The 15,322-nt window shown below is 51.5% G+C and overlaps 1 protein-coding gene across 1 annotated transcript; it reads left to right on the top strand.

The window, feature by feature from the left end:
- Positions 1-12,244: 12,244 nt before the first annotated feature.
- Positions 12,245-12,889, top strand: Neurog3 (neurogenin 3). Its single transcript, XM_059281568.1, has one exon. It carries the CDS (start codon positions 12,245-12,247, stop codon positions 12,887-12,889), a length of 645 nt encoding a protein of 214 aa, XP_059137551.1.
- The last annotated feature ends 2,433 nt before the right edge of the window (positions 12,890-15,322 follow it).

Genomic DNA, 15,322 nt, shown 5'->3' with positions numbered 1-15,322 from the left:
CCCACGCACAAATAAGTAAATAAACGAAATTTCGGAGTTCAATGTCCTCTGCCTCACCAGCATCCTCACACAAATTGCTACCCTATCACTAGATCCCATCCTTTCCAATCAGTGACCCCACTTTAGCTGCCAGCACACTTCAGGATGAGACTTAAGCATTCATCGTTCTCTGGTTATTCAGCAACTTTGGCCCTGTGACTACATGGGCCCTACTTTGCCCTTCCGGGGATAAAACATTACACAGAGTCACGGTTCCACTTCCGCCTTCCAAGTCTTATTCATGCAACACACATGCTATGGTGCGTGCTAACAAGTTCCGCCATGAGTGCATGGTGGTAGCATGGTGACGAGTTTGACAGAGTCTAGACTCCCTGGGGAGGTGGCCTCTGGGTGTCCTGTGAGGCGTTATCATCTTTGATTGTGTTAATTGATATGGGAGGTCCCATCTTCATTGTGGACAGTACCATTCCCTGGGTGAGTCCCGGACTATATATGGAGAAAGTGAGCGTTAGCCCTTCGCTGGTCCCTCTCGGGTTCCTGCTTGGGTGATGTGACAGCTGCTTCAAGCTGCCTGCTGCCTTGACTCCCCTACCATGATGGACGGTACCAACCATGATGGACGGTACCAACCATGACGGAGAAGAGACCCTTTCTCCTTTCATCAGCTCTTCTCGAGGTATTTTTTTTTCCTATCACAGCGACAGGAGAGGTAGCTAAGATCACTGGTAGATTGGAGCCTTCTGCCAGTCAAGAGGAGAAAGGGTTTATTTCCACGTGCTATTTCCAAGAAAATACTCTGACCAGAAAAGAAACTGAGACAGGGAAGGATTATAGAAAACAGTCCACTTTACTTTAACCCAAGACTAATCACACTGGACTGGGACCCTCGGGGATTCTGAGTGAAGAAATGAATTAAGCCCTTCACTTGTCTGTCCTATATGGGTTTTATTTCAGGAACCCACTATTCTCCCACATCCATTGCAACAGGCAATGTTTTTTGTCACCTTGCACATGAACTCTCCAATGGGCTAGCTCCGTCCATGCTCTCAGAGCTCTATATGCTGAGGGGGAAAAAAAAAAGCCAGTCTGAAGAAATGCCTTTACATGGCCATTATTTCCACAGGGAAAGAAAAGGAGCAGAAGGTACGGACTCCCTACCCCAACAGATGCGCAGATGTTCTGTGTATTTCATGACAGGTGTGGGTTCCTGTGCTGTTTTAAGAACTAGGATGGAGAGGTCCCATGGAACCTTTCCCCAGTGGCTTCCAGCAGAGGCATTGCCCCAGGCTATAGTACAGCCTCACACCAGGTAAGGGACTGGGGCACAGTCAGTTTTCAGAACACCGCAGACCCCACAAGGACTGTTCACACTACCTTTTTGTAGCCATAGCTTGATCCTTGTTGACAACTATTCTGTATTTCTATCATTTCGTCAGTTCAAGCATCTCGTAGAGCTGGCCAGGTGGCTCATGGGTTAGCACTTGCCACACAAGTTCAGTCCCTGGAACCGACATTTTAAAAAGCCAGCAGCAGTGGTGTGCCTCTGTAATCCCAGACTCACACTCCTAGGGCAAGAAGGGAGGCTGCAACAGGAGCATTGCCTGGAGCTTAGGGGCCAACTAGCCTGGAGTTTGCAGGCTGTATAAACAAGAGACAATCTGCCTCGAAAAATAACTTGCTCTCTTAGGTATTTATCGTGGCAGTGAAAAAACTGGGGGATGACACTATTCAGCCATAACTCAAAGTATAAAGTGGATATCTAGAAGTCCACACTAACATAAATGACCAACTCTATAAGCAAATAGAAAGATGGACATTTTCCTATATTGAAGAATTCCAAGTAATTACATAGACATTTGTTCTTTCAAGTGGGACCTAATTCTCTGCTCTTTAAGTGTGGTTGGCGCTTAGTGACATTAATATATATGTATATATGTGTAAACATACATACTTCTTTTTGAGACAGGGTCTCTCTATGTAGTCTTGGCTGTCCTGGAACTCCATATGTAGACCAGGCTGGCACTAAACTCACAGAGACCTTCCTGTCTCTGCCTCCCAAAGGCATGTGCCATCATATTGAGAAAAAAAAAAAATTCACATAGGATCTCTTGTGGCCCAGGTTGGTCTCTAACTCACTATGGAGCAGAGGACAACCTTGAACTTGAACTTCTGATCTTCTTACCCCCACCTTCAGAGTGCTGGCATGTAAACATGTACCACCATGTTTGGTTTTACATGGGGATTGAACTCAGGGCTTCACGCATGCCAAGCAGGTGCTCTAGCAATGGAGCCACACTCTCAGCTCCTGGGGCAATGTTTCTAAAGATTATAATATGGAAAGGAAAAGAATGGACAAGCATTGTACAGCAGAGAACCCATGAGACAGAAGAAGAAGTACATCATCAGTAACAAGGCAGTCAGAGCTATAGCAATACTCATGGTTCAAACTCTACATGGGGTTGGAGATGGCTCAGCAGTTAAGAGTACCTAATGCCCCATCAGACCCTAGCACTCACATCAGGCATCTCACAAATGCCTGTAACTCCAGCTCCAAGGGATCCAATACCCCCTTCTGGTCTCTGTAGTTACCTGCACACAAATAGACACACACACACACACACACACACACACACACACACGCACGCACGCACGCACGTGCATGTGTGCTAAAATAACTCTTTTTAAAAACCCTCTCAGTGAATTAGAAATTGAAAGAACTTTCTCTAAGGATGAAGTCCTTCTATGAAAATCACAGTTGACATCATATTTTTTGTGGAGAGAAAAGAGCATGCAAGGGAAGTAAAAATACCTCATTAATAAATGCCCTGTGGGAAGTGCCATGTTAGAGAGAGGGGAAATGGAGAACGTAAGCATAAATGCTGAGTTCTTGACATGTCTTACGACACTTGGTATATCACAGGCATGTGTCTGTGGGCTGAAATTTTTCAGGAAAGGGCTGGTACAGGCTACAGTTTTCTCAGGCTGAGGACTGCAGTAATGAATGCCACCTATAACCTGGAATGCTTTATATATAGATATAGATATAGAATAGATATACTATAGATGTAGATATAGCTAGATGTGTGTTATCATGCACTTGTGAGTGTGTGTGTATGTGTGTGTGTGTGTGTGTGTGTGTGTGTGTGTGTGTGTGCATGCACACATAGACCCAAGGCTCTTGTCAGGAGGAGTCTTCTCCAATTGCCCTTCACCTTATATATTGAGACAGGGTTTCCCAATCGAACCCAGAGCTCTCGATGTAGCTAGGCTGGCTAGCCAGCTTGTTCTACAGATCCCTTGTCTCTGCCTTCTAAGGACTGAAATTATAAGCAAGCCACCATATGCACCAGAATTATGTCCTGATGATCCAGTAAGTGGTCTTCACGCTTACTGCTTGCCTGGCAAATGGCTTAGCCACTGAGGAATTTCCCCAGACCTCAAAGGGTTATTATGGTGGGTAAGTAAGTGTCCCTTAGCTGTGTCCATCCTGTTTAGAAGATGACTTCCCAATGTGCAGTCTATATAACTGAATAGTTATTCTAACTCTGTGCCCATTAAGTCATGGAAGGAGATAGGACTTCGAATGGTCATCCTATCTATTTCCCTCCTCTTAGGAGACCACACGGCCATTTCAAGCTGGAGAATATGTCTTTACAGGCAAGATTCTACCCCTGTGCAGAGGCCCCTCACCATCTTTGTCTGCTGGGGTAGCATGGTTGGCAAGAGCCTTGGTCCCTGCTTTTTCTTTGTTTTTTGTTTGTTTGTTTGTTTGTTTTTTTGTTTTTTGGTTTTTTTGTTTGTTTGTTTTTCGAGACAGGGTTTCTCTGTGTAGCTTTGTGCCTTTCCTGGGACTCACTTGGTAGTCCAGGCTGGCCTCGAACTCACAGAGATCCGCCTGGCTCTGCCTCCCAAGTGCTGGGATTAAAGGCGTGCGCCACCACCGCCCGGCGGTCCCTGCTTTTTCTAAGTCACTGTCCTTAGATCTAATCTCTGAAGCCTTGGAGAATAGTTAGCCACCATCTTCTCACAGTGACCCTTCATCAACTCTTACAGGACAGAGGGAATATGGAACCAATTGACCCAAGGCACTGTAGATGTAACCAACCTTCTTATTAAATAAGAAACACAGAACCAATGCAAAGAAGAAAGTCAAGAGGTCAGAGCTAAGAGCTAAAACCTTACCCTTCCTCCTGCAGTGGTCCTACCTCTCCGAACCAGAACTACCCCTGTGTTAAAGTCTTTATATAGAGTTCCTGTTCTACCTTCTCATTGGTTGTAAACCCAACCACATGACCACCTCGTCATGGCCTGTCTGTATAGGCCTCCAGGTTTTCCATGCTTGGTATTGAGATTAAAGGCATGTGTCTCCAATACTGGCTGTATCCCTGAACATACAGAGACTTACCCAGCTCTGCCTACCAAGTGCTGGGATTACAAGTGTACGCCACCACTGCCCTGCTTTCCTATGGCTTGCTAATAGCTCTGACCCCCGGGCAACTTTATTTATTAACATACAAATAACATGTTAATACAAATAAAATATCACCATAAGGCAACTTGATGCCTGGGCATTGACAAGACTTGATTTGCAGCTTTCTGTGCAGACTATTAGTTCTGCAAAGTCTTACTGCAGTCTTCCATCCAATAAAGCCGTAGGCAGGGCATCTCCCATCCAAGGATGATTTGCAGTGGGAAAGAATGGATGAGCCATCTGCATGCACCACCAGGGGACTTCATCTGTTAGTCTTCACCCCCTTCTTTGATATTGTCCAGCAAGGGTCTAAGAAGGGTTGGTTCTATCATCAGCTCAGAAGTGGGACCCAGTGTGTAATGTAGAACAAAGGGGGATGGGGCAGAGATTTAGGACCAGGACCAGGAATAATATGCAGTAAATCCCAGCTATGGAGGAGGCTGAGGCATTGAGATCACAAGTTCAAAGCCAGCCTGGATAACTTAGAGAGTTCTTGTCTCAAAAGGAATAAAAGAGAGCTGGTACTAGAGGTCAGCAGAAGAGTGCCTGCCTAGATGTGGGTGGGGAAGATCTAGGGCTGAGTGAAGGAGTTGCTGTGCCAAGGATGAAAGAGTCAAGGAAGCCCTCAGTCTTGGAGACACACAAGTCTGTCCTTTCTCCAGACTCCAAAGCAGTGCTTCTCAGCCTTCCTAATGCTGCAACCCTTTAATACAGGTGTGACCCCCAACCATAAAATTATTTTCATTGCTATTCCACAACTACTTTATAATGGTAATTTTGCCACTCTTACAAATCATAATGTAAATATCTGTGTTTTCTGATAGTCTTTGGTAACCCCCGTGAAAGGGTCATTAGACCTCAAAGAGGTCGAGACCCACAGGTTGAGAACCACTTCTCCAGAGCCTTGATTGGGGGCAAGAAGTCCCAGAGCACCTAGGAAGAGGAAGGAAGTCTTGTTATTAATAAATAACAAAAGGCTCTTCCATTCCCGGTGCCCATAAAGCCCCAGTGGAGACTTGCCCACTTCCAAAGGGCACCAAAGGGTGGAGGAATGGGGATCCTGGGTGCAGGCAATGGGTTGGGGCCAGGAGAGTAACACAGTGAAAATCCCCTGCTGGGTAGCTGGATACAAAGGGAGCTGCCTCCCAGTCTAGGGTACTATAGTGTAACTGCAAAAGTGTAAAATAGGAATTTAAAGAAGTCCTTTCTGTCTCCCCTACAGATTATCTAAGGTGATCTGCCCCCTTAAAATTCCATATAAATAGTACTGCTACTAAGCATTGAGTGGTATGAATAGTACTGTTACTAAGTATGAGTGGGACAAATGGTACTGTTACTAAGTATGAGTGGTGTGAATGAGGACTGTTGCTAAGTATGAGTAATATGAACGGTACTGTTACTAAGTACTGAGTAGGAAGCTATGTTGCATCAATACTGGGTCAACCTAGTATTAACCTAGTTTTCTTATTTTACATGTATGTTTTACCAGCATGTATGTCTGCTCACTACATGCATGAGGCCGAGAAGAGGGTGTCACCCTACCACCCCCCATGAAATCACAGTTACAAACGATTGTAAAACATGGGTGTTGGGAATGGACCCCAGGATGTCTGAAGGAGCAGCCAGTGCTCTTTACTGCTGAGCCATCTATCCTGCTCAGCTCCCCGGCCCCCCACAGGTTCTTTACCAGCATATGTTAAGTACTAGATTTAACTAGAAAACAGAGTGAGCCTTGCTCACACTGAAAGGAAGCCAGCATACTTTTCTCCAGAAACAGGTCGGGCAAGGGGAAGCGCCTGAGAGTCACACCCACCCCCCAACTGGAGGAAACGGAGGTCTGAAAGTCTGGTATCAGGAGACACTACCATGGAGTGGCCCAGGGGTTGCCTTTGCGCCAAGGGCTGGAAGCTGGGGGCTGAAGATGACCTTCTAACACCAGTGCCACACTTGTGCCTGCTGCGACTTCCTCTGCAGCTCCAGCCCTTGAAAGTGTTGATAAAAAGGAGCTATTGGCCAGAAGTACAGACTGGATTTGTGTTCGGGGAGGGGGGCTGTTGATATCCAAGGCTCCCAAACTTTGTATATTTGGAAGGGAAATGCCAAAGTATTTCCCCCACAGCATCCTCCCTCAGTGGATAGGAAACCAGTAGAGGCCTACAGAGATGAAGCCCCGTGCCCATCGTTGCTGGAGACAGAGGCAGAGTGAGGCTTCCTGTGCAGCCCTGCACACACACACACACACACACACACACACACACACACACACACACACGGTGTGCTTCTCACTATGTTTTCACTGTATTTTGTTACCTAGTCCAGGTCTGAAAACTTGCACCAACCCATTGTGAATGGAGACCTACACACAGAAGAGCAGCAAACACAAATCCCTGGGATTATGGTGGCCCCGGGTGACCTCCAGAACCCAGAGTCAGGAGAGGGCAAGAGTCCAGGCCCTGTGGCTCAATTCCACTCAACCCAGAGGGTCCCTACCCAGGTTGCCTTAAGGTGAGCATCCTCCAAGAGCTCATCTGGCTTGAGCATTGCAGAAAGGGCAAGCACCAACTTGGTGAGGCTTGGAGGTGGCCTCCCCACTTTCTCTAGCTTCTCTTGTTTGTTTTTTCTGGGTAGAGAGAATCACACAGTCTGTTTATTCCCCCAAGCCGGGCAGGCGAGAAGCGGGACATATGGGCGTTTGCGCTCCGCATCTGTGTCCTCAGTCCGGGTTTCGGTGGGTGCTTGAGCGCGTGTGTATGTGTGTGAGTGAGTGAGTGTGTGTGTGTGTGTGTGTGTGTGTGTGTGTGTGTGTGTGTGTGTGTGTGTTTGGGGGCCAGGCGCTGGGAACAGGCGTGCATCTGTTAAACCTGACAATAAAGTCCTAGAGTAAAGCTGCCAAGATTGGGGCGTCGAGGGGGCGGAAGACAGAGGGTGGAGGAAAGCTGGAATCTCAAAGGCGAGGCCAAAGCACCCGGCCCAGGTATTATGTCGGGAGAAGGTGAGGCGAGCAGCTGCTCCTTCTCGCGGGGTGTGTATGGGAGCGAGGGTGCGTGTGCGCCTGAGAGGAGTACACACGAGCTGCCCGACATATGTCGCCACAAATCACAGTAACTGTCCCTCCTCCCGCCTCCCACTCCCCGCTCAGTTCCTGACCCAACGCAGAGCTGGAGAAAGCGCTGAGAAGAGGCGCCGTTTCAACAGGTGTCTGGGTGCGCAATGCACCTTTTCACGCATTGACAGGCGCGGCTGGCGGCAGCAATAATGTGGACACTTTGTTTCCTGGCTCTGCGCGCGAGCTGCGGGCGCCCAGGGGGGAGGCGGCTCCAGGCAGAGCGGGGGATCTGGAAATAAAGACCTCGGGTGCTCCAGAGTGTCCCAGCCCCTCTCCTTCCTTTGTTGGAGGACTCCCTGGGCCGAAGCTCCCTCGTGCGCTCTGTGGGGTAGCATATGGCGCCCTCTCACCTACCCAAGAAAAGGAATCAGCCACCCATTCAAGAGCGCACGAGCTCCCAGGGCCCCCGGAGGGGGGAGTCACTAAGGGAATGGCCCCTCTCCTAAAGCCAGCGAGCAGCTCGCCTTATCTGTCCCCACCCAGCCTCCACCATGCTCTCAGCTGGCGCAGCAGCCGTTGGGTGGGGAGCAAAGCGCTGGGCAGCACCAGCCTGCGGAAGCGCCCCAGCTCCTGGCAGATGAAATATGGGGTTGGTGAGCCCCTGGAGACCATATGCTTTCAATAAAAGAAGACAAATAGGACCGAGATAGGCCTTGCAGCCAACCTGTTATAAATGAGTGGCAATTGGGCCAATGTACACGGGGGCAGGGCCCCCGGGGGGGAGGCCCGCTCGGTGCCAAATCCATGTGTCAGCTTCTAGGACAGGTGTGCCCAGGGGCCAGGGGCCAGGTCTCCCCCCCTTTGGGTTTATCACGGCAAAGGTAATATTGTGCTAACTATGAGTAAACAGTCATTGTGAAGACCAAGGAGAGTTTATCAGAGGCGAACTAGTTGGGGGGTGGCTTAACGATAAAGTTGCTCGCCTTAGGAGCAGGTGATGGCTGGTTGCGCTGACTCCCGCTGGAGACGTTTTCCAAAGCACCCCGCTTTACAATCTCTTGTAATTATTTATTAAACGAAATCTATTTATTATTATTTTAGCAAACACTGGAGACAGGTGGGGCTTTCTTTTCGTCGACTCCTTTTGTTTGAAGGGCTGTTTGAAGTGGCCAGTCTCGGTCCCGGCAGCCTCGCTCGCCAGATTTTTGTCTTCCTCTCTTTCAGGGCCAAAGCGAAGGCGAGAGAAAGAAGCCCCCTCCTCTGGCAAGCCATTAGCTATTCAGCTTCCCATGGAGGCCCCCCTTCTCGCTCGATCCTCAAAGAGCCCCCAGGCAATGCTAGCTTTACCCCTGCCCGACCGCAAGGCGCTGGGGCTCGCTGCTGCCTAACCCTCTATTCCAATCTGCCTGCCGTCTCCAGGCGTCTGGCTGTCGCCTCTCTCTCTCTCAGAATCCCTCAGTTCTTCAGGCAAGCCTAGGTCTTCCAAGGTGGAGGGGTGCAGGCGTTCTGGAGGCCTCAGAGGCCGTGGATGGATGGCCCCTCACTGTAAGAACAGGCTTGGCTCAGGGGCGCAGAGGGCGGTTTTACAGGCACAATTGGCGCGCACTGCGCAGTCAACTGCGCCTCCGCCTCCACCTCCAAAAACCCAGGGATTGACTTTGGAGAGGGGGGTCTGTGTGTCCTTTGCAGCTGAGAGAGAGAGAGAGCATGGATCCTGAATCTCTAAACTTCAAGGACTCCTAGACATTCAGCTTGGCCTCCTGGCTAAATGAAGACTAGCAGGGAGTTTGGGCATCGCTCAGGCGCACTGTCCCTTCGCGGCGCGCTTCTTACCCTGACTGCTTTTTGCGCAAAAAAGGCTGCTGTCAGCCTACAAGCCCAGAAGGGCCCTGAACCAGAGAGAGCCTGCACAAGAATTCCAAGAGGGTCTCTACCTCTCTACCTATCAAGAAATTTTGCCAAGAACCCTCAGAATTCTCCCTGGCACCGGAAGCTCTGCGCTCTAGCCAAAGCCCATCAGACTCACAGGGCAGGACCGAGCCAGGACAAGTCCCATCCCCATTTACAGCCACAGGATAGATGAGAGTCACAGATGTAGGTTGCTTTTCAGGAATGGAGGGGGGGGGACACTCATGATCGCTTGAGTCCCCTTGCAACCTGAGTTCCCTCCATGGAGTCTGATTGGGCCTCAGGACTTTAGGAATGCCTTTTAAGTCACTTTCCCAGTTTCTAATTTCTTTTTCAGGGCGGGAGGAGGGGATAATTCAAGCAAAGCTCTGGTCTGGGACAGAAGAACAGAGAGGTTGCCCCTGCCTGGTGTGGGTTCTGTTGGCCAGGAGGGTGGGCCGTTACTTCTGTACGAGGCTGATCCTGTCAGTCTTCAAAGACTCAGAACATTCTCTGTTCTCTGCATTTGGGGGTCTCTCATTCTCCCCCAAACCAAATCATAGCAATGAGTAAGGGTTGGGGGGGGGGAGAGGGTATCTAGGACTAAGAGGAGGCTTAGCTTCCGAATTCTTCACAGTTCTGTTAGGATTTGCTGTGTGATCTTGAGTGAGTCACTTCCTTCTCAGGGACTTGGCTTTTCCATCTGTAAAAGGGCTCTGAGTCCCCGTTCCTGGGACCAGAGGACAAGCTTGAAGCAAGGCATGACCTAAAGCAAGACCTAAAGCAAAAGATAGAGCCTGGGAACCCTGCGCACAGGATTGTCTGGCCTTGTCTCCAGATTCAATTTCTCAGCAGTGAAGAAGGAATCCCCCTCCTCACTCAGAATCGTTTAGAATCCATGGGGAAAGCGCCACTGCTCCCACCCAGTCCTACAACCCCCTCCTGCCCCAAGTAAATCAATCACCCTCTGCCCAGGAGATGTTGTGCGGCTCCCTCCCCTCCCCTGCATCCCAGGCAGCCAGAGGCCATCACTAGAGCCCAGCCACAGACCTACCGCGACCCTGACCCCATCCCTTAGTCTCCCAGCCAAGGCATGGCCCCTTCTGCAATTTCCGGGAGTCTCGGAGTAAGAGGACACACTAGAAAGCATAGAGTTACTGCCTACAGACTTAACTCCCAGCTCGTAGCCGCATACCCAGCACAGTAGAGAGAGCGAGAGCGGCGGAAGCCACAACCCCTCACCCTGAGTGACCGGAAACAGAAGACCACGGGGTGTCCGAGGCGGGGACAAGAGGGGCGGGTCTGCAGGGAAGAAAGGACTACATCTTCGGACCCACAGGAAAGATTTCCAGATAGCTTTAAGAGGGACAAACCAGAAGGCTTGGAGAATCCCTGCCCTGTGTTCACCCACAGTTCAGGAGTGATGTGGGGGCGGGCGTGGGGTGGGGGGCTGGACTAGGTGAAGCTGTCGGCCCTCTCTGGCCTGTGATTGGACAGGACCAAAGGGGGACAGAAAGTAGATCCGCTTTTCTCCCTGTGTCTGCACGTCTCGTGGCATTGAAAAGACAAAAAGGCTAGCCGAGAACAAGCCCCTCCTGACCTCTTCACATCACCTGCCGCTCGGGTCAGGCCTTCCTCAACCCCAGGATACTGTCCCTGAGGGGAGTAGTAGGATGTCCCCTCTACACTCCCTCCACAACCACCCTCGCCTCGGGAATGGACTCTGGTGTCTCAGATGCGGAGTTTGGTGGAGGTTCTCCACCTCTGGCCTGGAAGTTGGGGGGCAGCATCTCGGTCGGTGTCGTTGGACCTGGACATTGCCAAGTGATGGACTCCGAGTAAAAAGGACTTGAGCAGGGCCTTCCCTAGTCACTCTGTCTTCCCTCCCAGAATAGAGAGAGTCTGTAAAACGCTGCTCACACACGTTTCCTATCCTGATCCACAGTGCCGGAGAGCTAGGTGGCAACTTAGAACTTGGGTGCTCCTCCAAGCTCCTGGTCAAGACACTTGACTCCTAGATCGCTGGTTGATTCAGGCAAGCTGCTTCCCTCTCTGAACCAAAAGTCCCTATGTGTAAATACTCAAAGAAGAGGCCTTCCCTACAGGCACCCCCAAACCTCCTTCATGCTACCAAGATAGGATCTGGACAGATGCCAAGGAGAAAGAGGAAAAAAGCAAGGCTGTCTTAGGCGGCCAGACCTGAGCCAGCCGGGGCTCTTCTGGCTGGGCGAGGCTCTTTGAGGAACCGAGAGTTGCTGGGACCGAGCCCGCGATGGGGGAGGGGGGAGCAAACAGAGCACTGCTTCCCCCCCCCCCGCCCTTTGTCCGGAATCCAGCTGTGCTGCGTGGGTGGGGGGGCTGTGGGAGGGGGTGGGAGGAGCGGGCTCGCGTGGCGCGGCCCCTGGGCCCCCGCTGCTGATTGGCCGGTGGCGCAGGCAGCCGCGGGGCAGGCACGCTCCTGGCCCGGGCCGAGCAGATAAAGCGTGCCAAGGGGCACACGACTTGTAGCTCAGGAAATCTCCCTGGGTCTCAACGCTGCAGCGGCGGAGGCCGGGGAACCCCTAGGCGCTTCTCTTCTGCTTCCGGACGCAATTAATTCCAGGCGAGGGCGCCTGCCGCTCAGCAGAACTTCGGAGAGAACGAGGCACTCAGCTGTCCACTGCTGCTTGACACTGACCCACCCAGCGCTCTCTATTCTTTTGCGCCCGGAAGACTAGGTAACAATTAGAAACCACCAAGGGATAGACAAGGGGCAGCGGGTACCCCAATCCCGCGTGGGGTGGCCTCTAAAGCAAAGACTGTCTCACTCTTACCCCTTCCATTTTTTCCCAAACCACAGGATGGCGCCTAATCCCTTGGGTGCGCCCACCATCCAAGTGCCCCGAGAGACCCAGCAGCCTTTCTCCGGAGCCTCGGACAATGAAGTGCTCAGCTCCAAATCCACCCCACCAAGCCCCACTCTCATGCCGAGGGACTGCTCCGAAGCAGAAGCAGGTGATGGCCGAGGGACCTCGAGGAAGCTCCGCGCGCGGCGTGGAGGGCGCAACCGGCTCAAGAGCGAGTTGGCACTGAGCAAGCAGCGACGAAGCCGGCGCAAGAAGGCCAATGACCGGGAGCGCAATCGCATGCACAACCTCAACTCCGCACTGGACGCGCTGCGAGGTGTCCTGCCCACCTTCCCGGATGACGCCAAGCTTACAAAGATCGAGACGCTGCGCTTTGCCCACAACTACATCTGGGCACTGACTCAGACGCTGCGCATAGCGGACCACAGCTTCTACGGGCCGGAGCCCCCTGTGCCCTGTGGGGAGCTGGGCAGCCCGGGAGGTGGCTCCAATGGGGACTGGGGCTCTCTCTACTCCCCAGTTTCTCAAGCTGGCAGCCTGAGCCCTACCGCCTCACTGGAGGAGTTCCCTGGCCTGCAGGTGCCCAGCTCCCCTTCCTGTCTGCTCCCGGGCACACTGGTGTTCTCAGACTTCTTGTGAAGAGACCTGTCTGGCTCTGGGTGGTGGGTGCTGGCGGAAAGGGAGGAGGCCAGAGCCGCTGAGGTGGGAAGTAGTGGAGGCCCTCAAGCGTCCTTGCTCCTTCTGGCTCTCACTAGCTGGATCCCTGGCCCACTCACTGGTTCAACCAGGCTCTCCTCGCAGCACCCTGGCTGCTGCCCGTGCACAGCGGGCATTGCAGGCTGCTGTCTTCTTAAATCTCCTCTGTGCAGCAACCTCAAACTCTCGTTCAAAGCGGGATGAGAATGGTAGCACCCCACAGTTGGAGACTCCCCCACTTCCTGGTGACCCTGCTCTCTTTCAAATCTGTCAGCCTCTGACCATCGCTTTCTCCAGGGTGGCCTAATCCAGTGTTGGGTCTCACCTCACGGCTCTCTCATCTAGCTTCTGCTCACCTACCTTGCTCCATAGACAATGCTCATCCTCTCTGCTGCCCATCAAATACAGGGTTTCCGGGCCTCTCCATTCTGCCTTAATCCACGAAGGTGATCATCTGCCTTCTCCTTCTGCACTTTTTGAGTCTTCACCCTCCCCCGAGGGGAGGTCCTGGCCTGTGGCTGAGAGCATCTCCCCGGCTTGGCTCCTGGGTCTGAAATGTGAGCTGCAGGGGACAGGCTCCTGGAGTGCTGCTTGTCTCCCTAAAAAAAGGAAAAAAGGAAAAATCAGTTTGTAAATGTTATAATGCCTTGTGAAATGAATCTTGTTATGGTAAATTATATGCCTCCTCCCCCATTTTATACATTTGTATTTATTGATGCTATTTCATGGTAGGAAAATTTATATTTTGTACGTAAGAGTATCAGGGACTGGTGATTGAGACTTTGAGCTAACTAATAAAAGACGGATCAGAAAGGTAATTCCATTGTGCTGAGGGAAGGAGAGGAGGAGTGTGGTAACCACGGCTGGGATGAGTAGGGCAACTCCATTCCCGGGAGTGAGTTGGGGATTTTCTGGGTTCTGGGACTTCTCCCTTGGGTGCTGGGCTGGAGGTAGGGTAGGTCATTTTCAGAGTATAAGAAGTCTCTTAAGAAGTCATTAGTCTTGGGCTCTTGTTTTCTCTGAGACTTGCCTGTTTCCAACAGCAGTTCAGAAGAAAGGCAAATCTCTAACTGGGCTAGTGATTTTATAAGTCCCCTAACCCCCACACACTTATCTGCCCGATTTAGAACTACACTACCCTTAGGAAAGGGAGAGAGTGAAAACTTCAACACAGGAGTCCCTAGAACACCGCCCCCAGGAATTCCCCCCTCCCAAGGTATTTCGACACCCAGCAGCATGACCCATTCCTAAGACACATTTTACTGACCAGGCTCCAGAAAAAAACCACATTTTCAAGCAGTTTAGCAGAGAAGGTAAAGAGTCCAGCTGGGATCTCTATTCCCCTAGAAACTTGTGCCCTTGACTGACTGTGTATCCGCTCATAGAGGACCCTGGCTTTTCAGCCCAGTGAGCGAGCTCTCCAGCTCTCTAGGTGGCTGGAGACTGGCTCACAGTATCACTGAAGGCTGTCCTGGAGGTGCCGGCAGAGAACTGAGGCGTGGCGTTCGGAGAAGTTCCGCAGAGCTAGGAGAAAACGGCACAGCTTACTCCTTGGGGCCAAGAAAATGGAGGGCGGATAACCAGGGACCCACCCAGAGGGGGAAGAAAAAGTGAACCCACCCAGGTGGGATGCTGCCAGCGACTGATCTGTGATGTGTGTAGGTGGCTTCTGTCCCAGAGCTCCCAGGTGACAGTTTCTCAGGCTCTGATGCTAATGCCTCTTGTGTCTTTCTAATGCCCTCCCCCCTCTCAATCTGAACGTTTTCCTCTATTTCCAAGTTCCTGAAGGAAGCTCAGGGGAGTTGTCTTCCTTATCAAGGACGGGGTTGCGGGGACAGAAGGGAACACTGCAAACAAGTGAATGAACAGAGCGTTGTTTCCGTTGGTGGCTTTAAGCTGGGAGGAGGAGATTAATGGGTTATTGGAGACCTCAACAACAGCCAACTTTCCACCTGGGACACTGCCCAGGGTGTCAACAGCTCCATGCTGCACAGACCAAGCCTGCTATGTGTCGGGCATTGGGAGGGGGAGGGGTACAGGCAGATCTGAAAAGCAGAAAGGTTCCCCAGCCTCCTGGGACAGTAGCACAGATATAGGCAAAATCATTCAAGACCAAAGAAACATTCTTACATGAGATGTGAGCCATAAGTGGTGGGTGGGACTGGTACCTGGGCTCACACTGCAGGCTTGCCCAAGGAGGTGGGGGGGGGGGGGAGCACAACTAAAAATATGGAGAATTACTGAAGTGGAAAGATATCTTTTCCTGCATCAGACTGTGGAAAGTAGTGTTTCTCTAGGGTGGGTGGGAGCTCCTTTGGTACAAGGGACTGTCTGAAGTGAGACAGTGTCTGGACAATGGAGAAGGCTGAGGGGCAC

The sequence above is a fragment of the Peromyscus eremicus genome, chromosome 16_21, assembly GCF_949786415.1.
Source record: "Peromyscus eremicus chromosome 16_21, PerEre_H2_v1, whole genome shotgun sequence".
Classification (NCBI taxonomy): domain Eukaryota; kingdom Metazoa; phylum Chordata; class Mammalia; order Rodentia; family Cricetidae; genus Peromyscus; species Peromyscus eremicus.
The sequence above is the reverse complement of the archived record's forward strand: the minus strand, read 5'-3'. Positions and strand labels throughout refer to the sequence as shown.

Bases quoted from the DNA above. Each gene is read 5' to 3' on its own strand.
- Neurog3 (XM_059281568.1), top strand. From the start codon at position 12,245: ATGGCGCCTAATCCCTTGGGTGCGCCCACCATCCAAGTGCCCCGAGAG.